Below are 27725 nucleotides of genomic sequence, written 5' to 3' on the forward strand. Positions count from 1 at the left end.
CAAAGTGCTGTGTACATAGAATCATTTTTGTACAGTGAATTAAAGGATAAAAAAAAATGTTCACATGGTCCCGCCTATCAATAAAGTATGTGCACGATATATAATTTAAGACATCCTCAGACCTCAGATTCAGGTCTCAGACCTCAGACAAAACAGCGGTGTCATGTCTTAGGTCTAGTAGAGCTGGTCCTGAGGCCCGTTTTGTTTGAGGCTGTTTGGTCTGAGGTACTTTTGTCTGACATCAGTTACAGCCGACCTAGGACTAGGGGTGTCAATCACAAGCTTCATCGTGGTACAATATTATATTGAGTCTTTGAGCAATGATACGATATTTGCCGATATTACAAAGTCTGCCACGACCTGATTCTGATTCGATTCAGGGGCCTGCGATCATTATAAGATGATGACATATTCTCATTAACACATTTAATTAGGCGGAAATTGCGACGTAAGCATGGTTTGAGAATTTTGAAATACAGGTGGCATGATCTGAAAGATGATGTTGGATCGATGATCGCACTTTGCATCGATGCTGTTGCATTGCTTAACGTTTGATGGATTGATCGAGATCGACAGATTTACACCCTTACCTAAGACACAGCAAACTTTTCCCATTTTTGAATCATTTTAGTCTGAGAAATGATGCTGTTTTGTCCGATGCTGAGGTCTGAGAATGTCCTAAAATGTACACCGTACATGGGACTTTGTTCTAGCAGAGTTTGCTAAGCCAGTTGTATTTTCTGGTTGCTCTGATCTTGTTGCTCTGCAGCCCCCGGTTGACGCGTCTACCCAGGACACCATGATGGCCGTGCTGGTGGAGATGGGCTTCGGCGACCGGCCGCTCAACCAGCGCCTGCTGAAGAAACACAACTACAACCTGCTGGACGTGGTGAATGAGCTCGTTCAGATGACCGACAATGACTGGTACTCCACCCGCTACTGAGAGACAGAGAGGGACGAGGGAGGGAGGCAGGACAGGAATGCTAGGAGGTGAATATAGAGGAAGAAGAAGAGTGGGGAGAGGACAAGAGAATTATTATTACATGAAGCAAGAAGACAACAGGACAGAAAGAAGAGACTAGAAGAGAGAATCTCAACGTTTCTACTCGGACAGCCACCTTACCTTCCTCATTTTGCCCCATCTCTCCTCTGATTGGCCCCAGTGGACATGAGGCAGTCCTCTCTACGACCGTACAAGGAGACATTCCAGTGAACTCTCTGGGATACTGTACTAGACTATCAAACAACCGCGATCTGTACTCTTACATTCAGCGCAGGCCTTTGTAGTTGCAGAAAGGTCGCTTTACATAGGACACCAAGGCAGGGAGAGGCGTAATCATTATTTTCTCATTAAAGGTGCTGCTTGTAGTATTTTGCATTTCTCAGAAGTTAAACCACCTTTTCCATCAGCCTCATTGCTTCCTGTTGCAAAGAGGATGTTGCTACTTGTACACCCTCTCTTGGCTTTGCTTTTTGTTTTTGTTTTGGAGTGAGAAGAGTATAAGCCTGGTAACCACATCTAATAACAGTGACTATACATTTGGACCAAGTAAGCTAACATGAAGTTGAAGCTATGCAGTTGGAGCAGCGGGACCGGAATTAAGTTGTGTGCTACTTGCAAAATTTAAATTAAGTCAATTCCTGTATTGTGCCGTAAAGCAGTGAAGCAGATGCAGTGTTGAGGCCACACATCTTCTCGCCGACAGTCTCATTTGTTGTTATGCTCGTGTCAGGATTAGCCAGATGATGGTTGCTTTGTTGCTGAAATGCTACAAATGGCACCTTTAAGCTTTGCCCTTTACAGTGTCTGATAGCTCATTTTGCCTCGGAAACTGATTGCGATCGGTGAGAGCTCACATTCAAATGACTACACATCTATATCTGCAGAAAGATCGAGTAGACTTTGCATCTGAAGAAACTTTTGTATTATCACCTAGCCACTCTAAGTTATATTCAAAGCATATGTACACACACTAGTCAGCCACAGAGAGAAAGCCCATGTTGAATTTACCATGTAAGTAAGCCATGCTTCAGATAGCTTAGAGGTTGGTTTCAAGTGATTCTCTTTGCCCATTTACATTAATGTATCCTAAAAATGGCTGCATTTGATGGGGTTATACATATTCTTTGAGGTTTCACAATTTATATCACTGCGCCATATATGGCGATTACATACACGCTTACAATATCAGTGTACTGTAGCCATAATCTGCTGTGGAAGACTACTGAAAGCATAAAAAAAACCTTTTCCTTTATCAGTACCTTATGAGATTATTCTAGAGATAAAACATTTATGTGGAGAATTTCTTTACTGTATTGTGTTAAAGTATTGTGAAAGAATACCTTGGATGTGTTTTCCGCTCTAAAAGGGACCATTCCTCATCAGCACCTGTGAGTGATTTCAGTTGCACCACATTTGCTCATTCTTTCCTTACCCTGTCTCCTGTTTCATGACTGCACTGTAAGGATTCCTAGTTTTCACCCGGATTAGACCAAACACCTCGTGTTTTGCACACCGAGGCTATGTTCACACTGCAAAAGAAAGTGTTCAAATTCAGATTTTAATCCCTGACATGTGACACTGGTCCACTGCTTTCTGATCTGAGTGATCGGCAAAAAAGCTGCAGGTAGTCACCATTTTGAATTCTGATCTGGACCAAATGGGTGTGTGAAACAAGACCAGGTCGACAGCAATGTGACCTGCATGCAAATGATCTTGCAGATGACAGTTTGTCAGATTTTCCATGACAAAAAGTAGATCACATGCCGTTCACCTGAGACAATACAGTCATAACTTTGGCAACCATGGCAGCTTGGCTGAGCCAGCGTTAGCACGGACCACAGCAACGGCAAGAAAGCCAAACAGATGACTTCTAACGCTTCAGTTCACTCAAAACTTGAACCACTGATAATTACTTAACACTGATACAGTATTACTGTGTATTGAATTATTATTATTGAACCATATCATAATGGCGTATTAGAGTTATCATCTATGTTGTCTAACTTAATGATAAATAATTAAAATGTTTCAGGAAATATCCAAGAGAAATTAGGGAATATTATTCAAAATTAGTTTTTCATACTTTTTTAATACCATGCAGCTCAATCTGATAGATATCAGTTGTAGTATGTAATATTTCCATATCTTGGCATATAATTACATTTATGTTGGAATAATTTGTAATGATTAACATGGTATTCATCATGTTCATATTAGTCAAAGTTATCCAAGTTATGTGCTCCAGTGGCTGTGAACAGTCACCCTGAACAATGAAGACATGAGCTGGTTCAAGAACCTGAAGCAACTTATCGTCTTGCATATGAGCAGTAATGCAAATACATGTTTTCATACACAAGACGCGCAGATGTGCTAACATGACACATCCTTTTTGAGATTGCGTCTCGATTATGTACAATAAGGTCATTCTGAATTTACTGGAAACTGGAATCAGTGGCAACAATGTGTGTGTGTATGTGTGTGTATGTTTTTTTTTTTTTTTTTTAATGTATGATTACATACAGAATCCCCCGTAAATATTGGTTGATTTCATTAGTTAGGACAAAGGTTTTAGGTTGTTTAAAGTGTTTCACTTCGAATGCTTGAAGGCCATTTGGAAATGTGTAACAAAAAAAAAAAGTTGTGGATGTTGTACTTTTTGCAGTTTATGCTTTTGTTGTGGTTGGATTTGCTTTGCTGTATGTATGTGTGGTAGTGTTTTGGTTTGTTGGAAATGTTACCAGAAAAAAATGATTCTTTCATTGCACAGAAGACTTGAGAAAGACTTGCATAAGAAAACAGCACTTAACTTATTATTGTAGGATAATGATAAATTGTGCGTAGAGCTATTCAGACTCAGTTACATTATACTGACAGTTTAAATTCACTGGAAGCCATTTGAATTTGCCAAAATGGTGTTGTACGGAGAAAACTTTTGTCCTTTTATAAGTCATTGGTCAAAGATAATCCTGGCGATAAGATACTGTAGTTCTCCTTTTCCGGTCATGCTGCAAAGCCAGAAGATTTTTTTTGTCTTTCTAAAACCATCGTGGCTTTCTCCATCATGGTTTCGTTTCATGAAGGTAACAGTCAGTCAGTAGCTGTCCCGTGACGTTTGAGTTCATTTAAAGGATAACGTGATCAGGCTTCAGGTTTAAAATGAAATGTGTTCCAGCTTTGCAGCCTGGCAACCAAATGCGGTTTGGTAAAAGGAAACCTTTTTCTCAAAGTGGTGAATTTTTATGACCAAAGGTAAACAGCTGATTCCTAATATGGTGTAACATTTGTGATTATTGGCCTTCAAAACAGACCAATCTCCTCTCAGTGTGTCTCAGTGCTTCAGTTTCTGACTCTAAGTGTAAACGTAGTGTCATCAGCATAATGACAATAATCAAAGTATGATTAGAGTTAGCATATTATAGAAAAAATGTAAATGGGAAAACAAGATGTTATTTCTGAGGAACCATTTGCATTGGTACCAGTGTTTCTATCACCACAGATTGGTCAGGGTGGCAGATGCTAGACTAAAATGATGTCACCTTTGTCTAAATTCTGTTTCTGCAGCCTGCCCACCCTGCCAAGAATAAAACTCCTGGAGGAAACGTTGGTTCACACCATAGTTTACCTGGTTTCCACATCATGATAGCCAGGATTTCTTCCAATTTTTTTGCCATCTGGGGTCCAAATTTACTCAATTTAGTCTGGACACAGTCTCATTTAAAAGACTCAGACACGCCTGGGCTGGTTGGTACTTGATGAAGGTGAAAATTCATAGTTTCACATCTTGTATGTCAGCACGTTATGACTGAATGTGTGTTTTACTCTCTGGTGGAGCAAGTGAGATATTTTCATACTGGGGTGTGAATTCAAGCTTTTTTTTTTTTTTTAATTTTCTTTGAGGGACAAAGAGAGAAGAAGATTGTTTGAGCTTTTTTCTGTGTTGCACTTTATGGACATGATGGTATGTGATGTACAAATCAGTCTGTCTCCAATTAAAGTCACTACACTTACCAGAGGTTGCTGGTTCATTTCCTGTTCAGCAGAATGAAGACAGAGGACAAGAGGAAAGCACTAGGCCATTAAAATAAGGTAAGATTAAGATTCAATAGAGTAAGAAGAACAGAGTAAGCAAATCTCTCATCTTTTCATCTACCCCCCTGCCTGTGACAGTCTCTGATAATATGAAACACTGTTTAATGATCAAAGTCACAGCGACAGAGTAAAAATAAACAGTGATAAAAACCATTTGGCTATGTAAATCATCAGCCTGAGGTGAGGTTCAGCGTTCACACAATTACTGCTGCGTCATCTCTGCCTGCTGGGATCTGTTGAGCCAGCCTGAAGACAGCTGCTTCAAGCTGCCACAAGTAGCATACAGGAACTAGGGTCGTTTGTCTTCAAAATAAAAGTATCATTTGGAAAAAATAAAAGACACCCTCCTTCTCTCGCTTTTATAAAGTTAAGTCACTCACGGAGGTAAATACTTTTTGTTTTGGAGTCATTCAAAAAAACTACGCTCTGGCTATGGTCTCCATTTTCAGAGTTTTACTTGAAAAGCACATTTTTGACACAAAACACGGCATGTCTCATTAAGGTTTTTTTTTCTTCTTGCCAGAGCACCACTGATTTTTCATTTGCTCTGTTTTTACAAAAAAAGAGATCCTGAAATAATAAATTCCCCCCATTGTTTGCCATTGTTAGCACAGCCAGCAGTAAAGACTTTAGTCTAACATGCCAAAAATGAAGGAAATTGACACATACTCTAATGAGCATGTAAGCTGCACTGTGCTGCTTCTGAATTAAAATACACTCTTTGAACAAAAACATTGAGCATGGAGATCATACAACCAAAGTGGAGAAAATCTGTCATAATTCCAAAAGTCTTTATATCTTTTTATGTAAAGCCAGCCACTAAAGTAAGCCCACAGATCAGGGGCAGCACCATAGTGCTACTCTGAGATGCATTGTTTTTAACGTCTTTGCATCGATAAAATACGAATCAATTAATTACTAGATATTCTATGCCTTTATTTAGAAACATGAGCATCCAATAATTTGATATTATGGGCTATTTGTCATACCTTACCTTATGTTACGGAGCGGATGCTGACAGCTGCTGAGCAGCACGGGCTAGGGCGTCACAACAACCTCATCTGTGGTGAGGAACAAACGTACACACCAGCCAACCACAAACTGAAAATTTGAGGACACTAAGGATTTTACAAGAGATGCAGACAATGTGACAAATCAAATACAATTTGCAAAATGTGCCGTGCCGCTGTAAAGTCCACAGGCAGCACAGTTAACCTTGTGACACACTTGAGACAGCAGGTGTGAACACGCAGGCGTCTGCCAGCGCCTCGGCCTCCCCGCCTCATGCTCAGCTTCATCTCAGCTCCAGCGATCAAAGACAGTAACAGACGCATCATGATTGGGGATTGAATGGTATTGTATTGTATCAGTAGTTGCTGCTCATGTATCCTTAATGTATCGGATCGTTGGCAGTGGCATACCGTGTCGGCCACAGACCAGAGACGCACAACCCTATTGTAAACACGTTCACCATGAGGCTCTTATTTCGAAAGTAACCGGAAGTGAGGACGCATTGTTCTGTATTGTGGCTCGCTTGATACGTGTGCTGCACGAGACCAAGTTTCCTGCGCGGAGGGAAGCTGCGGCCGCGGCTCGGGGCTGAGGTGAACACGGAGTCCGGGAACATGAGGAAACCCTGAAGCAGGTGAGCCGGACGGCCAGCTCCGGACTGCCGGTCAGCCTGCGGGCTCCCAGCGGCTCCACACGGACTGAGCCGGCGGAGCAGGCCCGCTGCCCGGACGGCTGTCACTCTGCCACAGAAAACTGACTCCAAATGCTCTCGTATTACTTCGCACAGAAATGTCGACCTTAGTTGATATTCTTTAGTTTTAACCCGTAAGTTAGGTCTACCCATGTTAGCTTATGTTTAAACATATATCTTTAAATATATCTTGAAACACAAGCGACTCTAAAGAAGGCTGCATGTGGCATATATATATATATATATATATATATATATATATATATATATATATTTATTTATTACTGTTTTATTGTTTTAATTAATATATTGAGGAGCAAACTGCCCCTTGCTAACTAAACTGCGTAGACGAGCCTTCCGTCCAAGCGCTGTGTGTGTGTGTGTGTGTGTGTGTGTGTGTGTGTGTGTGTGTGTGTTGTTGTTGTTGTTGTTGTTGTTGTCGTCAGATAAAGCTTTGGAGCCCAGTTGCAGCTAATATTATAATAAAAGCTGGCTGATGTAATGACTCTTCAAAATACAGGGCTCTGAACCCTTTTAATGTTTTTAATGTGTTTACAGTGTTACTCAGTAGTGGGTGTGGCATATTCCACATTATAACTATGATGTCAGTAACTAATAAAGTAACTATAAACTCATAAATTAACAAAAGACATTGTTACAACTCATAAATGAACAGAAGACATTGTTACTTCCTATTACTATTGTACTGTTACTCTTACAGTATTCTTATTAGTCAAATGTACTCTGACATGCTCAGTTAAAACATGTCACATGCCTGTTGATTAATGCCAGAATGTGATGTCATGACACCAGCCAACATTTTCAACCAAGGGAGGTTTTATTTACACCTCTAGACTTAAGTTTAGTTTCATTTCAGTTGCAGAAAGGCTGAATAGAAACAGCTAGTGCTGTTGTGCCCGTCTTTGCTGGTATTCTACCCTATTCTGTTCTGCTCTACTGATCTCATTTAATTCACTGCATGCTTGGTTTGCAGGCCTTTTCAGCTGATTAGTGTGCTTTTGTTTTCTCAGCAACAACCTTCCTATCAGCACTCAAACACTTAAATCTATTATACTGACAGTAAAACCTGAGCATTGCGAGGGTCATGTGTTCATTGTCTTCTGCTCTCTTCTCAGGCATGGGGACTTTTCCCAGCAGGCCGGTTGGTGGCAAGGAGGGGGCGGAGATAGAACACAGCGGGAGTGACTGTCAGCCAATCATAGAGCAGGATGAGAGCAAGAGGCGTGGCTCCAGCAGGAGACACGATTCAGCGGAAACACTGGACTGTCCGACCTGCCAGGGCACTGGACGTATACCCAGAGGTACTACACACACGCTCACATACACACGTGTGTATTACTGTACTGGTGTGGACCTTCCAATCGGCACATTCCCAAACCTTAAGAGGGGTGAAACTAGTGAAAATAAAATAGTAATATGATAAATGATGAAAAAACACTTAAGTATAAAGTATACTTGAATCAATACATTTGAACTGTAGGCTGGTTTTGAGTGATGCATGGGTCAGTGCACATGTTGAATGACAAATGGTTTTGATAGAGCAGTGCCTCTGTCAGAATCAAAATGAGTTATAATTTAAGAACAAATTTAGCAGTGTTCAACTTTTTAATACAACATTTTTATAATGTAATTGTAGTAAGCTCCACCCTTCATGAGAGTGTTAAGTGGCCAAAACAGCATCACTTTGAAAAAGACTCTTTAAGATATGAAAACTGCTTCTATGATATCATCCCTGATATAAAATAACAGCAGAACTAGTTCTCACTACAATGCCAGGAGAATTGTAAAGATGGTGTCAGTGCAGAAAGTGTAAATCAGTGTATTTGGTACTTTTTCAGGGCAAGAGAGCAAGCTGGTGGCCGTGATCCCCTGTAATGACCAGAGGCTGAAACCACGACACACGTAAATATTCACACCACCTGCCTTATACCAATCTGAGGATCCATTTAATGATGTCTTTTAAATCACTCCTCTAAAGAGCTGCTGTTCCATTTTTTCACATTTTATTTTGAAGGGCTATCCTATTTTTATCTCCTTTTATGTACTTATGTTTTTAATGCTTTTTATAAAGCATGTTTCCTCTGTGGCAAAAAACAGAATGATTTGAAACCCCATGGCTGATTGTACTTTTGAGCTTGCTCATTGTTTTTCTTTCTTTTATCTCTTTCTCTTCTCACAGGAAGTTGTATGTTGCCGTGTCGGTTGCTGTCTGCCTATTGGTCAGCTCCTTGGTTCTCTTCTTCCTGTTTCCCCGGTCTGTCATCCTGTCGCCAGTGGCCGTCCAGTCTGTCTTTGTTTATTTCACTGAAGACACTGTCCAAATGAATGTTACGGTGAGCAGCAGACTGGCTTTACAAAGCAGCTATTGAACGATAGTGTTAACAGCCACTACTAGTCATGAGATAGATCACCTCTCCATTCCATTTCTTTAGATCTCTGCTGTAATAGACTTTTTTCACAGCAGCCATTTTGACATGAAATAGCAGGTAAACACAGGTGTTAGTAATGACATTAATTAAGGTTCTGTTCCATTTAAGTGTAGCAGATAGTTTCGTTTCAGTCAGTTTAACAATATCAGGACCCAGACTCTATTAGACCTAAATTAACAGAACCTTTAATAATGTCATTAGCAACACCTATGTTTACGCTGCTATTTTTGCCAGAATGGCCGCAGTGAAAAAAGGTCTGTAAGCTAGATTACTGTGATTACTGTGTTGCAGAAATGTATTGTTATATCAGCTGTAGGCCATCTTACCTCAAGGAATGGAAGTTCTATCAGTATTTTTGCAGTTCGTACTGTTGACTAATAGAGGGCGTTAACGGTCATAGACTAGAGCTGAGACAAAAGTAAACATCCACAGAAAAACTACACACCTTCCAGATATATGTGCTTCCCTGTGCATGTGTAGATCATTTAAATATTTCCATTTAGCATATTTGTAGCACAGCAGTGCCCTTTGAATGATCTAGTACACCCTAGCAACCACCTAGCAAACCCTAGCAACCACAACTTGTACACCATAATAACTGTCTGGAAATTCTTTAGCAACCAGCAACTATTTAGAAAAAATCTCATAGCAACCACCTAATACACACCAACAACCACCAAGAACTACACAAGCAATCACCTAGTACAACTCAGCAACTGCTTAGTAACACCCTAGCAACCACCTATAAACACCCTGGTAACTGCCTAGAAATGCCCTAGCAACAACTTTGTACACCCTAGCAACACCTGAGCAACTGCCTAGCAACACCCAAGCAACCACTTCATACACCCTAGCAGCTGCCTAGAGATACCCTAGCAACTATCTAGTATACCCTAGAAAATGCCTAGAAACACTTGTTGCAACCACCTATTGCTCCCTAGCAGCTACCTAGAAACACCCTAGCAACAACCTTGTACACCTCTAGCACCTGCCTTGCAACACCCTAGCAACTACTTTGTACACCCTAGCAGCTACCTAGAAACACCCTAGCAACAACCTTGTACACCTCTAGCACCTGCCTTGCAACACCCTAGCAACTACTTTGTACACCCTAGCAGCCTCCTAGAGACAACCTATCAACCACCTAGTACATCCTAACAACTGGCTAGAAACACTTATGACAACCACTTATTGCACTCTAGCAACAACCTTGTACGCCTCTAGCACCTGCCGAGCAACACCCTAGCAACCACTTTGTACACCCTACAGCAGCCTAGAGACAACCTAGCAACCACCTAATGCACCTTAGCAGCTGCCTAGAATCACCCTAGCAAAAACCTTGCATTACCTAGCAACTGCCTAGCAACCTAGGAACCACCTTGTAATCCATAGCAACTCCCTACAAACACCCTAGCAACCATCTTGACAGAAGTAGTATTTGAAGAAATCATTTAAGTACTTGAGGGAGTTGAAAAAGTATAGTTGCAGTGGTAGCAGTAGAACTAGCTAGTACTTGTTGAGTGTGTGAAGTAGTTGAGGTAGCAGTATTTACAGGTCATATTCGTGTTAGCTGTTGGTTGCTCCACTAACCAGTCAAAAATGTGTTTCCGTGCAGAACGTCCTGAACATCACCAATCACAACTTTGCTGAGGTGCAGGCCTACAACCTGACAGTCCAGGCTTTGAACTACAACACGGTGGTGGGAACCGTTTCTGTGCAGAATGTCACCACCGTCGAGGCTCTATCCAACAAGATGGTGAGACTTTTTAACCTGGGAGAACCAAGTTGAAGGAGTTCAGATCAAGTGCAGGCTATACCTCTGTATCCTGGAGTTATTTATGTAGCTGAATAACAGCCTGTTGATGACTTACTTGTGCTGACCTCTCTCTCCTTACAGTACTCCTTTGTGATCCCTATCAAGCTAACAGACTCAGGATTAAAGTGAGTTGCTCATTGGCCTCATAGGAAAATTCCCTCATTCTCTCACTAAAGCTTTTATTCATGGCCTGTTTAACTGTGAAGAAGTGGCAATGTGTTCAGTTCATGCTGAAGCTAACACTACTATAGTCACTAAGGTTAAAAGGGCATGTGTATACCTGGTGTGGTGTGTGCTTAGTTAACGTGAACCTGTACAAAAATACTACAATACAACTGCACTTTTAGGCTTTTACTTTTTCTAAGTGTAACTGAAAGCTGGCACGGTCATTTATGTTTTGAGTGAGTTTTATGACCTTTGCAAACAAATAACACATAGTTTTGTTATTTTAAAGCATTATTTTCCTTCCCTTACAACTTGAGAAACAAGTTGCGGCTCACTAATAAATGCATGTCTCTTTCAGTTTTATATAGCAGCTCTCACACATTATGGTCTGATCATTGCTCTCAGTTAGTTTTAGTGGCTTGAGGACAGAAAGGAGAAGTGAGTTTTGAGAGGATATTTATTCGTTCAGCCTTTTATTTGAACAAACATTAATGAGGTGGCTGTTATGCTTTGTAATAACCCTTCTTGTAGAAAAACAAAATCACTCATTAACTTGTTTTTACTTTTTATTTTTTTTCCCCCTGTAGTAAATACTGCAAGTCAAAGTCCATCCCGATCCACACTCTGTTTCTGCACCTCGAGTAAGTATGATCCTATGTTGCATGATACATAGACCACACTTGCTAACTAGTATGTGTTTATGGTTTAGGCTGGGTTGCATACCTTTGTGTTTGTGTGCAGAGCTCCGACAGTCGTGTTAGATTGTTTTGCAGCCATTTGGTCAGACAGAGAAATAAGTCAAATGTTTGACTGTGTGCCAAGTAAACTGTATCCTCCCGTTTACAGTCTCCATGACATGTTTTATCTAACGTGCAGGGGAGAGGTGAAGGAGGAGTCTTATCTTCTCCTCAGCAAGAATAGTTCATTTTACTGACAGGGTTGTTTCATTTTGTTAATTCAGTGGTTCTCAAATAGAGGTATGTGTACCCAGTGGGGTATGTTGGAGTACTGCAGGGGATACATGAGATTTTTTTTTTTAATGTTAATTTAAAAATGATCAGTCATGCATAATTCCTAAAATAATTAGCCTATGCTATAATAGGTTCAACAAAAAAAATGTAAATGTAAGTTTGATAAACCACATTTTATAGTCAGTGTTTGTGGATTAAATCTGCTGCGGTGGTCATCAAGTGAAGACGGGAAGCCAGACAAAAATCCAAAAATGGATCAGTGGTTGAAAGGTGGCAGCGATACAGCTGAAAACAAGGAGAAAGAAGAGAAAAAGAAGCAAAAACAGAAAGAACAAAATATCAGGTTGTTGTTTCACACACTGAGCCTGGTTGGATCTCTTTATAGAGGCTTTTTTCTACTTCTTTTGTACTGGTCAGAAATATTTCAAAGTGGGTACGTTATTGAAAAAAACTTGAGAACCACTATGTTAGTCCAATGTGAGAACACAGGAAACACTGTTTTAACTGTAGGCTGCACGCTTTTATCTGTCCCAGTCATAATGTCAACACTTGTGTAATTCTTTTCCAAGTAATTTCTAACCACAAAAATCTTCTCAACCGGGCATTCCAGGGATTAAATCCTGTCACAGAACTCAACTTTATGACTTTGTAACCTCTAGCTACATGTTATTTCATTTCCAGTTCCAAAGAAGCAGAATGATTCATCATTTTAGGAGTTTGGAGGAGAAACTGAGTTCCCGGGTTACAGGCGGTTATTTTTAAACATTGTGGATAAGCAGAATGCCTTGAATTGCCTGTTTCCTCATCACCACTCAGATATAAAACATAACTTCAAAGACAGCTTATTTTAAAAGGTTCTTACTAGGTAATGCATTTGGATATCTCTGGGTGTCCAGGGCCTCATGCACATTGACCAGGTAGGCAATTTGCCTGTCTTTTGTGTCAGGGGTAGCTTCAGTTTATCACCCTTACAACAACCCCTTTTCTACTGTAGTTCTGCTTTTCCATTGTAGTTGCCAGAATTTTAACAAAACCAGAAAACCAGCACCTTTGTACCTCTGTGATTGTTTATCTGAGTCTGTTCCAAAGAGTATCCTTAGGTCATCTGGTGCTAATGTCCCAAAAAGTATGGAGCAGGAGCTTTTTGTTCTTATGCACCAAAAGTTTGTAACAAACTCCCATTACAAACAAGACAAGCAACACCTGTTGATAGTTTTAATTTGCTTTTAAATCTTAGGACTGTTTTTATCATTTTCAGTGTTTTTTAGAGGGAGCTTTGACTTTAATGTAGGTAGTTTTGGCTTCTTGAAAAAAAAAAAAAGATAACTCTTGTCTTAGACTAAAATAAGTTCTAACCCTCTTTTCTGGTAGTTCTTACACTCTGAGACTAGTTTTCACTGAGGCACTGAGTCTTTTTTCATGCCATTTTTTATTTTTAGCTTACCATATATGACAGCTAAACATGGCGTTTTCCTGCTATATGTGTTATATTTTAAGTTATGCCCAAAACACATTTTTCAAATTCAAACCCTAGAGATAATACATAAACATCCCCAAAGTTTACATCTAATCAGCTGCTTTTTTGGATCGTATCTGTAAAGGAAGGAGAGACTAACTGGCTTCTCTGTGATTGTGTCATGATAAATCGGGGCTGAGAATGAGTTAGAAGAATGGCCATTCATCAGCCTGTTGACTCCTGACCCAGTTTCCTCAGGGACATCAGCACTCACATGACTCTGGTTGAAAGGATTACACAAACAACCTTCGGTCTCATACTTCACAGAGCAGACAGAATTTTAGTTTCAAAACCATGCCCAGTTTTGTCCTCACTGTTTGTAAAGATGTAGTCATGGTTTGAGAAATGCTGTAGATTGCATTGAGCAAAAGCTGCCTAAGCTCCCATAGTGCTCCTGATTGGTCCTAATAGTGTTTATTGATGGAATTTGCCTTTTCTTGTTCTTCTAAATCAGAATGTCCATGACGGTTTACTACCTGGCCCACTATGAGCAACTGTCGCTTGATACATACGAGTTCATCGACTGCGGGTCAAACACCACCACACCGCACAGTGTCCACCTCTCCCCTCCCTGATGGATGGTGGGATCATTCGATGGACAGACAGATGGATGGACGGATGGATGCAGTGGACTTGACAGTCAGAATAGTGGGCTGTGCAATGCATTTTTTATAAACTTTATCCCTTAAAAACCCTAAAATTGATGTTACATGCTTGATGTTACAATGCACAATTCCATTCCCTGTCATCCTAGATGGATGGATGGATGTCTGAGTGACTGAAAGAGGGATGGACACACCTTCCTACTCCAGTTTGTCTGACAATGCACAGGAATGCACAGAAAAGACTTTGAAATGGGTGGATGGATTTTCAGACAAACTCGGAGAAAGGAAAAATCTGGAAGGAACAGAGAAACAGATGGAGTGGAGTAGGATGGCCGGGTAGACATGCACTGTTGTCATATATAATCTGTCTTATTCTGATGTGACAACACAAACTAAGGCTCCACAAATGGATCAAAATGTAAATGTGCACTATTGCAGCTTTTTCTTCAGAAGAAGAATCAACCTTTAAAACAAGCTGATTTGTGGTCTAACTAATCATGTTGCACCTCAAAAGAAAATCTTGCCTGCACTGCTGCTGAGCCCCTGTGGAAATACAGCAGCAAAGTGATCTGTAGTGACGTCCACAGCTGCTGCCCGTAACGCTGTGTTAACTGGGACCAAAATATCTTTGTAGTATTAAGTTGTTTTAAATTAAATAGTGCCCTTCCCTAAGTTATCACTTGTATTGCAGCACTCACATCAAAACTGAGCCAAAATGAGAACTTTTTTGTGTCCAATTATCCAGCAGTAATATTACAAAGACAAACAGGCAAATGAGTGAGTTCCCCGTGTTTATTACAGCTAATCTCTATCAAGTTGGTTTGTTACCAACAACAGCTCCATTGTGTGCTTGCTCTCATGAGTTGTTTTCTTAATTATCAGACACGTAAATTTCCATGACACCAACTACCAAACCCAGAAGCCTTGCCAACTCCAAACCAGTCACACAGTCAGAAGAGCTCGTAACGCTCTCCTGCACATTTCACTGGCACACTTCCTGCAGCACTGATATAACCTGCCAGCTAGTATCCTAACACCCTGCACTACAGTATCAGTCTGGTCTATCGTTGTTCTAAGCACTTAGTATAGCTTACCATCCAGCACAAAGCCTTTTATCATGCAGAGTCAAAAACCTTGCTATACTTGCTGTGGTGTAAAGGACTGTGGAAACTAGTGTCCTTTACTGAGCTAAGCCTGTTGCATGTTATACTAATGATTTTTTTCCCTTTGTCTTAAATTTCACAATGCACATGCCATGTGAGTATCGATTAGCCATGCACTGTTAAATTGGAATTGTGGAGATGGACAACCACAACACTTCGGGAACTCTGATGATGTCAGGATTACCAGGTGATAACACCACTCTATAAAACAGAAAGGCAAAAACAACAACAACAATAATAATTCAATTCGATTCAATTCAATTAAACAAAAGCTTTTTAAAGAAAGGTTACTGGAGGCCAGAGTTGCTGGTGAGCAGGCAGGGCAGGTTATGTGATAGATTATGGCTACTAATGGTTGTGGTTTGATCTGTCAAGCAGGGAAAACAGGAATCTGTAAGTTACTCTTTCTCTACACAACTCCCAGAGGGGATGAATGCCATCTTTTTTTTTTTTTTTTCTTTTACCTGTATTTGGTGAAAGGCCCCCCCAGTTTCAGTTCTTCTTTGAGCAGCAGATTATTGTATCTTGTTACTGCCATCCCATAGCAAAGTAACAGGTGCAGATTTGGGGGAAACCATGTTGCAACCTGACCCCTTTATTTAGAGTGGCTCTACCCAGTGAAACCTGACCGCATCTGTGGGAGAACCGTCCAATGAAAACCATGAGCTGGGTTTGCGTCATCACTGGAATGTTGCATGTGGGTTTGGCAGCAGTGGAACTTTCATTTGCACTCTATAGCCAACTCATTTGCACCCTGCAAATCATGCACCTTGTGTGCATGAAAGTTGCACTATTAAAAAGTGCAACACTGTTTAACACATCAGCATATTAACTCAGAATCTATTTTAGTTGGCTAGTCTGGTGTCATGTTGAGTTGCCTGCAGAATGTGAATGACCAGATGCGATCTAGTGGAATCACCAAAATAATCATTTATTTGATGATTCCTGATGGGGTTTGATTTTCTTTTTTTTTTCAAAGTGCATCTGTGTTTCAAATTTGTTACCACACTGATACCAGTTTTTCACTGCAAACACTCAAAAAAAAATTTTTTTAGAGTACTGATCAAATCCAGGCTTTCACTAAAAGCTTAGATTCTCCTGTCCTGAGTTCTGACATCCCTCTCTGTGAAAAATTAAAAACACTAAGTTTCTGTGCTTTGACTTGTGACATGTTGTATGTGGCTCCAGGTGTCAGATGATAGCTCTGTTTTTAGCTTGATACCAGTCAGATGTCTTAACACTGGTATCGGTGCATTACCAAGTACTTTAGCTTTTGCTTTGAAATTGATAAAACAAGCTTTTTTGTCATTTGGTTCACATTCATGCCTGGTGTTTCTGTGTGAGGGACAAAACTTGATGGTCAAAGACTCGTCATACTTGATTTCACTGTGTTCCTCTTTTGTTTTGACTAGAGACTTGAATGTATTGTCTTGTAATATGATTTTTTTTACTGAATCCTGCAGTTGGTAAGTTCCTCTGTTCTCTACCATTCAAACAGTGAGATTTTGTTGCAGTAAGGCAGCCGATGCTGAATAAGAAAGACCAGGCAGGAGCAGTAAAAATGTCAAAACTAAGCTGTTGAAGATTTATCTTGCTGTACCGTAACTTAACCAGTAGGTGGCACCAGTGTGCTTCATGTCTGTCTTGCATCCAAATGCAGCCGTAGGAGCTGGCTGTAATGCTTCAGAAATATCCACTGACTTTCTCTCACCTGCACACTGAATCTCTGTGAATCTAATCAAATACAAAAACATTTCTCTCTGTCATCACTGTAGCTTTTCTTGTGCTTCTTTATTGTGAATTTTTCCCTGTACATCAACTCATGAATTTGTACCTATACTGATCATCAACTGTGCTTATTGTAATCTGGATTACCGTGGCAGCTGCATCCCTAAAATTGAAGTACAAGCAAAACACGGGCAGTTATATTGTCCTGGATGGCCTGCCCTCAGTTCTGCTCAGACCAATACTCAACCCAACCCAAAGCTGTTCCAACACATCATTCAACAGTCCAGGAAGTTCATCTGCTTTCTGCTGCCATGAGAGAAAAATGGAGCTCTTCCTCCTCTTCCTCACCACTGCTGGGTATACTGTAATGACTGCAAACATACACAGTTATTAATTCAACTGTAAGCCAAATCCAAAGTATTTAAGAATATACACTGCATGCATCCAACATTTAAGAGCACATACTTGGCTCTTTCTGCAACAACCATCAGATGTTTCTGAAAGGTATAAAAGCTGGGGGATGATGGGGAGATACAGAGGAGGAGGACATGTTTTTGCAAGCCGTACGTACAGAGTATCTGTTGGAGATCTTGGTTGTGTGAGGCGCTGGCCTCTTCAGGCTGCTCTGACAGTGAGGGCACTGACTCCCAACTGAAAAAGAAAGAAAAAACATGAAAACATGAGAAAAATATGTGCGCAAAGAAAGCTTTATAAAAACTTGGTCACTCCCTGAATGCTAAACTACCATGTGTCATTATTTACTGGACCACTAGAGGTTGCTCAACTGTAAAATGTCACTACAGGTCATAATAAGCTGCTGCACAAACTACCTGTGGGGTCGTTTTTAGCTGGAGGACAGTCTCATAAATTTACAACCGAACACTTAATCAAAGTTCACTTTTGATTTAATCCTTCATTGCACTTTTCTTATTTAGTTTGTGTTTTAACAGCGTATGAAAGCTTGGTGGATTACTGTACTTTTTCTTTTTGCTAAATAGATTTGAATGATTTGTAAGTTAGTCTGTATATTGACCATGACTTAAAAGCACAATACGCTCATCCACAGGTGGCTCATCACTGGCTTGACTCACTGATAAATTATGTGCTTCTGTTGTGTTTTTATCAGTTGATCGACACGGTCAGTACTTGAAGCTACCCTCAGTTTTGCATGGTGCACATTTAATGACTATGGACAAATGTACACTGACACTACACCATTTGAGAGACACTGATCGCTTTTTTGTGGAACACTGGCTGTCAGTGAGAAGATATTAGGTTCAGTGTCTTGCTCAAGGACATTTACAGGCCTTAAGGCTGTTGTGGCTTAAAGCTGTGATCTTGTCTGCACGGGACAGTCACTTTACAGAAGCTAAGCCCAGTTGTCCTAAATTTCTTTCATTTCTTTAGTAACAAACAGCATCACCCTCAGATTTATTTAATCCAGCTACAGTTAAATCCTAAAGGAGAAACTTCCCACACCGGGAGTCGAACCCGGGCCGCCTGGGTGAAAACCAGGAATCCTAACCGCTAGACCATATGGGAACTTGACAGACAGGCAGGGCGACACACATGAGATGACAGCGAAGTGTATCCTCTCCATTTGGCCCCATCAGTCGTGCAGAACATGAGCCAGGTAAACCCGTAAATCTCGGGTTTCCAATCGCTCTGGTCGCTGCTATCTGAGATGTGCCGTGTGGCAGCAGGAACAGTTTGGCCCTGTATGAATAATTCAGCAGGTCTCGGTCTAATGGGAACACTCTAGAGCATGACAGCCAGCTGTGTGTGTGTGTGTGTGTGTGTGTGTGTGTGTGTGGTTACTGTTTTTACAGTGGTTATATGAGTGGCAGAAAAGCCAGAGACACTGTGTGTGTGTGTTCATGTGACAGTAAGATGTGTGTAGGTTTGGCTGGATTATCAAGTTAAATCTGGTAAAAATAAATAAATAAATAAATAAATAAAAAATGTTGCATTTATTCATTTATATATATATATATTATATTATTTTATAGCATGGCGAACAAGTATTTAGCACACTTTTGATCTTGTATGCTGAAGAGCAGATGTAGGGGTGGGAGAGGAAGAATTTTATTCCAAATGTGATTTTTCCGCCATTTCAAGAACCATAAAATAAAAATTTTAATAAAAAATAATAACTTAATAATAATGATTTTAGATAATAATAGTGTCCAGTGAAACCTGATTAGGGAAATGGCTCTAATGTATGCTTTGTGATGTTTTTTATGTTGGTTTATAACATATAACTCCTAACACTTCTGTGTACAAAGGTGTCCTTGCTCGCGTTTGCCTGCGCTTGTGTGCCTTTGTGTTGATGTGTAACTGTGTTTCCATTCAGTGACTCAGGAGCCTCCACATGCAGATGCAGTGTGAGCTTTGTGCTGGCATGTTTGCTCGGGCTAACGAGGGCGCTCAAGTGTCTCTGAGTGTTAAAGACCTTCCAAGATCACACAGATATTCATGAAGCCATCACAGGGCCAACAGCCACACCATTGTCCTCTCTGCAAAGGTCAATAGGGGGATTAGCTTCACTTAGCAAGGGAAAATGTGCGTGTGTGTGTGTGAGTGTGTGTGTGTGTATCCCAGCCATACAGTAGTCATGTCTAGGCTTGAATCACTGAACAATACAATGTAAACAGCTCTTTCTTAGGCACACTCCTCCCTCTCTTATCGGCTTTACTTTTGATGAAAGAATTACACGGTGGCTGAGTGTAAACCAGACAAAATATCATGGCGCAATAGCCAAACAGTGTAGAGGTGGGTGGATATGTGGCACAGTCAACCCCAGAGCAAAATGAAAATGTCATGCATATTCAAGACAGACGAGGGTTTCACAGAATTTTTTTTACCCGCTTGCTCTTCGGTTGTGTTTGACTCGGTTGCTTTCAAGCTGGACTCAGGACTCTCCTGCAACAGCTGCAAAAAGAGACACACACTGAAATAAACCTGAACTCCAAACACGACAAAAACACCCAAAGACAATACTGCTACTCAAAAGAGTACACTAAGTTTTTGAGCGTCTGACCCAGTTATTAATGTTACTGTTGAATAATGAGAACGCAGGCCCCAAATGTCCCCAGTAGATCACTGGAGCTCCAACACTTTAGCATGCCAGACAGGAAGCACTGTCCAAAATAAGAAGGATCAATGGTTTTTATGGCTTGTAGATTCATACATTTAATAGAGAAATATTCACCACTATGGTTGATGTAGCCATACTTTATTTTTGGAAACATTTCAGAGAGGATCCCTGCAGGGTTTAAACACAATGCTATTTTCACGTCATATTTTGTGTAAATTTGACCCGTCTCAAAAATGCCAGACGCTGCTGTCTATCATTGAGTTGTTTACCATACAGCTGGAGAGCCTCTGCAAGAGCTCATTCTCACTAGGTGGCTATCACGCAACAGACAATCTCACTTTGAAAAACTGAGATATCGTTGCTTTTCTGAAACAGGAAGCTTGGTGTATTATTTGCAAATTAAAAAAAAAAAAAATCCCCCAAAAAGTGAAAATGAAAGTGATTTTTGTTCAGATGTTGAAATAAAGCTCACCAACAGGCTCCAGGGATTTGAAGGCTTAATGAACCAAGGACTGAATTTTTTTTTTTTTTTTTAAGTGCATCATAATGTGTTTTATTATTGTGTAATCAGTCTGACTCATTTTGGCACAGAACTCTTTGGGAGTCTGTGACGCTTAGTTTCCTGACAACCTGAGCGTGGAGGCAGCACGAGAACTCCACATTAGGAGATTTCACACAACGTCCTCTGTTGTCTCACTGCCGGCAGACACTTGTGAAGTCATTAGCGAGTGTTCCTGCACCGGGAGAGGAAACATGCTCATCTTCAGCTCCGCGAGGGCTTGTAGCCAAACTAACAGAGGCAGTGTAAAATGACAATCCAGAATAAAATACAAAAAATAAATATCTTGTTTTTTCTCCTCTGTTTTTGGAGGCACAAGCATCCTACTGAACATGCCATGCAGTGTTGGATTTAATTACATTTTATGATGACAAAAAGGGACAGAAGAAGCTACTCTGCACCTTATACTTTTCCATTCAAATATTAAACACTTGCAGTCTGGTCTTGTTTGTGGACTTAAAGATGAAGTATGTCCTTAACATGAAACAACAGTGAAGACATGATCAAAATACGTTCATTCATTTTTTGTGGCGGGCCTTGAGTGCACCCTGGATATCAGTGACAGGATACAGTGATCTGTCACATTCGCACAGGAAACATGCTTGACCCCACACTGGGTGTCGCATGTCCCCGCTCGGTTTCCACTCAGCCCTGCTGGTGTTCAATAATAGAGCAGGCCAGGCAGCCGGCTGGATCAGCACCAGCACAACCTCCCTCGTGGCTGCGGTGCTGGGACAGATGTTTGGCTTATAGTGAGTCCTATAGATGCCCCACCTTGATAGTGTACTCTGCTGCACATTTTCTTCACTTCTAACGGAAACAAACTAGCATACAGTGTGTTTCAGACTGTTAAATGATTGCTACTTCTAATCCAAGCACATTACTTCTTGAAGTATTTACCTGTTCAAAAAATTCTCCAGATTGGACTCACATGAATATTGGAATATTGTCCCAAGGCTTACTGGGAAATCCTGCGATGCTAACACCAGATGGATTCACTGTTGGGAAGTTTCTGCAGTGGATTTTCACATGTATGGGATTAAAGGATCAGGTTTGTCACACACAGGATTAGATGAAGCTGGATGGATGTTATGGGCTTTGAGCCCTCGATTGACTTTGCAGCAGCAGTGAAGCATGTACCACCAATGTGACTCTTCTTCTACATCTGCAAAGATCCAAGGGCTAATGTCATCCGACATGAGGATACTGCTAGGCTGGGTTAAAAAAAATACAAACCATAACAAAACTTGTCATTTCAATATTACCCGCTGCCACATTTATTACAGGAACTAAACGATGACAAGGTCCTTGGTGGGTTGAACAAGTTCCATAGCATTTTGGTGTGCCAGAACACCGAATGAAAAACCATTGGATCATTAAAAAATTTCATTTTGAACGAATTGTAACTTTAAAGTTTACTCACTGTTTCAACATGTCCAGCATGTTATTTACCTGCTGTTTGTCTCTGGCCATCCTGCGGTCCAACATGGCCTGACGGCGTCTGGCCTCCCAGTGCATCGCCGCCATCCTGATGCAACAGCTGCAGAGGCACACACAGGATTTTTTATTATTTTTTCAAAATTAGATTTTGGGGAATTTCTACTTTATTTGATAGTGACAGTAGAGAGAGACAGGAAAGGAAGGGAAGAGAGAGGGGGTGACATGCAGCACAGGGTTCGGGCAGGAATCAAACTCACGCTATGTGCTCTACCAGATGAGTCACCGGGATGCCCCATAGTCATTTTTACCCAGTGGCAGGTCTGGACTAAGGGTAGTTGTTTTGTCTGTCAGTCTGTCCAACACGTTATTCCAAGGCAATATATCTTGAAATCTATTGAGCAGATTGCCATGATATATGCTGAGCACTTTCATGCTCCCCAGAGGATGAACCCTGTGAATTTTATTGACACTATGACCTTCCCTCTGTAATTATTAATGTAATTGGGAGGGGTTGATTTTCCCAAACCAATCAGGAGAAACCAACATATCTGCCATTTTAAGTCGACACTGATGTGTTGTCATGCCAACATGCTTAAGAGTGGAGGGTTTTAAGAGTGGAGGGGAGCAAAGTAAAAATACGCTGTTGGGCGATACTGAGCAGATATGCCATCTATGTAAATAAATTTGTTAATCAGTGGGGTATTTTTTCATCTGTTTTTTTCATGTGATTCATGGGTGTGGAACCAGGCTATGCAATCAGTGGCATGCCCTGATATTTGGTGAGTGTGATTATACTCCCCGACAGCAAGATGCCTCTTGAGTCTCACGACCAGATGACTTTTCCTCCATCACCACTCTTAGGTCAAAATGTCAAATTGGCTATCAAAGAATCTGTGGGGTGGACTGCCATGAAACTGATGCACACATCCCTGCTCCCCAGCGGATGAACCCTGTCAGCTTTGGTGATCTCATGATCTCTCCTGTAGCACCACCCTCAGGCCACACTCTCCAATTTCCTTTCTCCCAACATGAACCGAGCCCCTGTGGTGGAGGACCCACTCTAATTTGACTGAGTTTTGGTGTATGTTCAGCTGAGCTTGCATGTTTGTAATGTGTTTGTCAAAGTTAAGAAGAACCCGGATGCCCGCTCCCCCTCCACCGTCACTTATAAATCCTTAATCGCTAAACAGTGTTGTATTACCAGAGTAAGACATGCTTTCTTTCATATTCAATATAACACTTTGTTCTGACACAGTAACATAGCTCAGATGTCCACTCTGCTTCCTGGCTGTCAAAGCTCTACCAGGTGAAATGCATCTTGAGACGGATCCAACAAGCAGGTCACCCAATACGCTCTGACCGCCTATCACTGCCACCAGTTCTTCCGATTACACCTCTCCCATTTTACAGCAGTCAGTGAATAATTGCTGTAACCTGACACAAACTAGATACCTATCACTTTTTAGCACTATTTAGATTATTAATATTAATATTTGCCTGAGTGCAGGACCGTGATAAACTGTAGTCTCTTCTCACTGTTGTATGCTTTTCCAGCTTTTTCAGTTTTTGTGTTGCCACATAAAACACCTGAGCTCATGTAACCCATACAAGTAAAAATATATATCTCATGAATAAACTGGTCACTGGAAATGCTAACTCTGCAGATGACAGCCATAATACACTGATGAGAGAGCAAGAAATGACATCTGTTACTCACACCAGTTTGTCCCTGGAGAGAAGAAAGCTGCAGCAGCTTCTGTGGAGGACTGATGGAGGCTGCTCTCTCTTTACCTCTGTACGTCTCTCTCTCTCCCCCCCTCTCTCTCCCAGGTATCTTGGCCCTTGTTAAACAGAGTTTCCAAGCAACATAATGCGGTCTCCTGGGTGGCTTTTGTAAGAGGAAAGAGAAAGGTGAGGCAAATGCATCATTACCCGCCACCTCCTGCAGCTCACTATCAACAGTTCCACTGCTCTGAGTGTATGAGTGAATTGAGTGAGCACATTTTGCTCAGCCATGAAATGACTTATGAAGCACCATGCAGAATAATTGGAGAGATTAAAGTCTTCCTTACCACCATATCTACTGTTTGAATTCAGCCAAAAAGCCACTAACCTCAGTGTGAAATTACATACTAAAACACTTTGTTTTAAGCTCTTAGATCTTGGCTTCTTGGCTCATTCTCCTTCCTTTAGGTTATAATCTGCCATGAACACATAATAAAATGATCATTTGCAAAAATCCAGTGCACGCCTACATTCTTCTGCATGTAAATGCATGTAAAATGTTACCAAGTTCCCTGGTAGATACTTCGATCAGGGAAGGGATTAGCCTTACTCAGTGTCTATTTTCCGTGTTTGTGGCTCCTATTATGTGATACTTTTTTCAGGAATGTGATATATGCATATCACTATGGTTCCAGTTCTGCCTGAGATTTCATCCTGTCTAACTGGCTGAGTGAGTTTGGCAGCTCTCTGTGCACTCTGATAAGTTCCTTATCATGTGAGGGTGTGCATTTTCAGTATAATAGGATAGTAGGATTATGTTGTATGTAATGTCAATTTAAAGATTGTTACACATATTATTTAACTGAATATGTGTGTATGTAGTTTTATATATGCATAACATGTAAATAGAATCTATACCACCTGTTTTGCTTTTATGCATCAATCAATCAATCAATCAATCAAATTTGATTTATATAGCACCTTTCAAACAAATGCATGATATTCAAGGTGCTTTACATCTTGATTGACAAATAAGCATAAAATAAGAAGTGAAAGGACAAGGAGACTGATGCATGCTCATAAAATATGGTTAATTTAAAAAAAAAAAAAAAAAAAAAAAGACCTGAGTCACAGGATGCAGGTGGAAACCTTGAATGACCAGAATGTCAGCTTCTCAGAAACAACACGTTGTTGACATCATGATATTATGCAAATGTTTTCAAAAGAGTTTCGTAAGCCAAAAGGTCAGAGACCTTGAGCAAAGTTAAAATGTGGAAATGATGTGCAGAAGCAAGGTTTCAGTATTCATGGTGCTATGTGGTGCATTGAGCATGAAGTGTAAAGCAGAAGCTGAACCCCGCCTGTTCCTCCTCTACTTCACTGCATCCTCCAAAAATATTACTGAGGGCAAAGTACAGATGACATCTTCACACCATCACGTTTGTCTGCCAGGCGTCTGCAGGCTGTGATGCTGCTGTTCCTCCTCCAGACAGCAGAGAGCGCTACTGCCCTGTGCAGGAAGAAAACATGAGCTGGGACATGCCGTGTTCAGGTGACTGTCCTGGCATCAGTCTACCAATAATGCATAACCAAGGCAATAAAGCTGACAAATTAGCTTTGATCTTAATCAAAAAATATGAATTGTTAAGAAAAGGCCAACTACCAAACACATTTTAACATTAGAGGATTATTTTGCATCCTCATTGATGGCCACTTCCCATTTCCAGCAACACTAGTGTTTCCTGAGCAATGGATTACACCCCACAAAAAGGCTAAACAGGAGTGTGTTAACAGTTTTTAATGCATCTTGGGTCTGTGGACTGAAAAGGTTTAAGAGCTCCTGGCTTTGCAAGATTCCTACTGCAGGCTGATGTCTTTTGATAAAATGGCTGCAGGATTACTGGCATCTTATCTTAAACAGGTGTGATCTCCTCATTCGATATCCTAGCAAAGTCTTTTAGAGCAGAAAACCTGACAAGTGCAAATTTCAATGTCTGTTCTGTCTATTTTGACTCTGAGCGGTTCTGAGGCAGCAAAACTCCCCGGGCCATTATCTGAATCCTGCTGAGAGCGAGAGCAAGAGAGAGAGAGAGAGAGAAAGAGAGAGAGAGAGAGAGAGAGAGAGGCGCTCGTCTGACATGCTGATGTGACAAGCCATTTCCCCAGACTGCAAAACCCAATTGTCTAGCTCCACATAGGTGTGTGTGTAGGTGTGTGTGTGTGCTCATATTTTTGGTACAGCTGATAAGAGGCATTACATTTGACTCAGATTTACTGCACGCCATACTCTCTCGTCCTCTTTCTTCCCCTCTTTCTCTGTGTCCAGCACACACATACAGCAGCTACAGTCATATCCTGTCCATCCTGTATGTGCTCTGTGAAGCTTCCATGATGCTGCCATAATCTGATCAGTGTAATATGACGGCCAGTGGACAGTCCACTAATAATCTCACATCAGCATCACTTTATTCAAATAAGACCTGTTCTAGCAGCTGTTTTCCGCTGCAGGGACAAACACGGCCGACGAATGACTCACGCTCACCAATTTTGATAAAATCATGTTTGCCATTTGTTTTCGACTTAAGATGGTGTCCTGCCTCGGCAAATCCTGAGCAAGTACCTGCGGCAAAACCACACAGGACGACACAGAGACATTTTGCCTCATTAGGGCCTCGCTAAGAGCAAGACCAGACAGAAAAAGGAGCATGTCATTGTTGTGTCTCTCAGACAGCAGAGGTGGGAACAGTCAGTCAGCCTGGCTCCAGTCTGTCAGTCAATAGGTCATGTCACTCCCCTGCCCCCGTCTCCTCCACCACACACACACACACACACACACATACACACACACACACACACACACACACACACACACACACACACACACACACATTTGCACACACCCACATCATTATCATCATGAGTGCTGGTGTTTAAGGAAAGAACTGCTCTCCCATTACAATGCAAATCAATGCAGCTGACCCATTATGTCATACAGACCTGCAGTGACCTGACCGCTTGACTTTAACCTGACTTAACACTGGGATGCAAGTATTTAAAAAATAATAACAATAAAATAAAAGTAATAATATCAATTTGGAAATTCTTCACTCTGTGACGGAAAAGTAACATACAGATTTGTTGTGGTCACTGAGGTTCTTATAATCACCATTTTTACCTCTACAGCTGCTACTGATGATGATGATGATGATGATTATGATTATGAGGATGATTCTCATTTGGGACATAAACTGAGAATGTTGAAGAGCCCCTGGTCTAGAAATGGACTAAAAACAGAGGAGCTTGGTATTTGACCTAATATGTGTGTGGTGCAAATATGTCCTAGTGGGCTACTTATTTACTTGTTCAGTTCCAATTTTGACTAATGGGCATAACTTGCGGTGCACATTGTCTTCCAAGACGCTTTTTTTGTTTTGTTTCTTCAAAAAAAAAATAAAAATAAATAAATAAATAAATAAAAATAATAATAATAATAATAATTTAACTGGCTTCTGATTGTCTCAGTAGGACTACTCAAAGCCACGATTTAGCAACTCTAAAGGGAATGATGATGCTATTAACCATCATAAACATGATAGGGAGAAGGAGTGAAATTTCAGTGGGTTTTCCCGTCAAATTTAGATGCAATCTCTTCTTCTATTTTCGTCCCAACAGTTTTTTTTTTTTTTTTTTTTTTTT

The 27725-nt window shown here is 40.8% G+C and overlaps 2 protein-coding genes and 1 non-coding gene across 5 annotated transcripts in view; 2 read left to right on the forward strand and 1 right to left on the reverse strand.

Moving 5' to 3' along the window:
* The window catches only part of nbr1b (NBR1 autophagy cargo receptor b), a 28094-nt gene extending 23083 nt beyond the window's left edge, over positions 1 to 5011 (forward strand). The window contains exon 23 of the mRNA XM_030057599.1: positions 770 to 5011. Within this exon, the coding sequence (XP_029913459.1) occupies positions 770 to 943 (174 nt within the window). The 3' untranslated portion in view covers positions 944 to 5011. The remainder of the gene's footprint in view (positions 1 to 769) is intronic.
* A 1619-nt stretch (positions 5012 to 6630) lies between these two features.
* On the forward strand, positions 6631 to 17246 carry LOC115364072 (transmembrane protein 106B-like). 3 transcript variants are annotated; one of them, XM_030058486.1, is made up of 8 exons: positions 6631 to 6737; positions 7931 to 8116; positions 8654 to 8717; positions 8995 to 9148; positions 10860 to 11000; positions 11142 to 11185; positions 11813 to 11866; positions 14167 to 17246. In XM_030058486.1, the coding sequence occupies exons 2-8, from the start codon at positions 7933 to 7935 to the stop codon at positions 14285 to 14287; spliced, it is 762 nt and encodes a 253-aa protein (XP_029914346.1). In that variant the 5' UTR covers positions 6631 to 6737; positions 7931 to 7932; the 3' UTR covers positions 14288 to 17246. The 3 variants fall into 3 exon arrangements, with proteins under 3 accessions (XP_029914346.1, XP_029914347.1, XP_029914348.1); XM_030058487.1 differs by having other exon boundaries at positions 6634 to 6696; XM_030058488.1 differs by lacking the exon at positions 6631 to 6737 and adding an exon at positions 6907 to 6928.
* A 1432-nt stretch (positions 17247 to 18678) lies between these two features.
* Positions 18679 to 18750, reverse strand: trnae-uuc (transfer RNA glutamic acid (anticodon UUC)). Its single transcript has one exon. It is a non-coding gene; the product is annotated as a tRNA-Glu (tRNA).
* Positions 18751 to 27725: the final 8975 nt, after the last annotated feature.

This window comes from Myripristis murdjan, chromosome 8, assembly GCF_902150065.1.
Source record: "Myripristis murdjan chromosome 8, fMyrMur1.1, whole genome shotgun sequence".
NCBI classification, from domain to species: domain Eukaryota; kingdom Metazoa; phylum Chordata; class Actinopteri; order Holocentriformes; family Holocentridae; genus Myripristis; species Myripristis murdjan.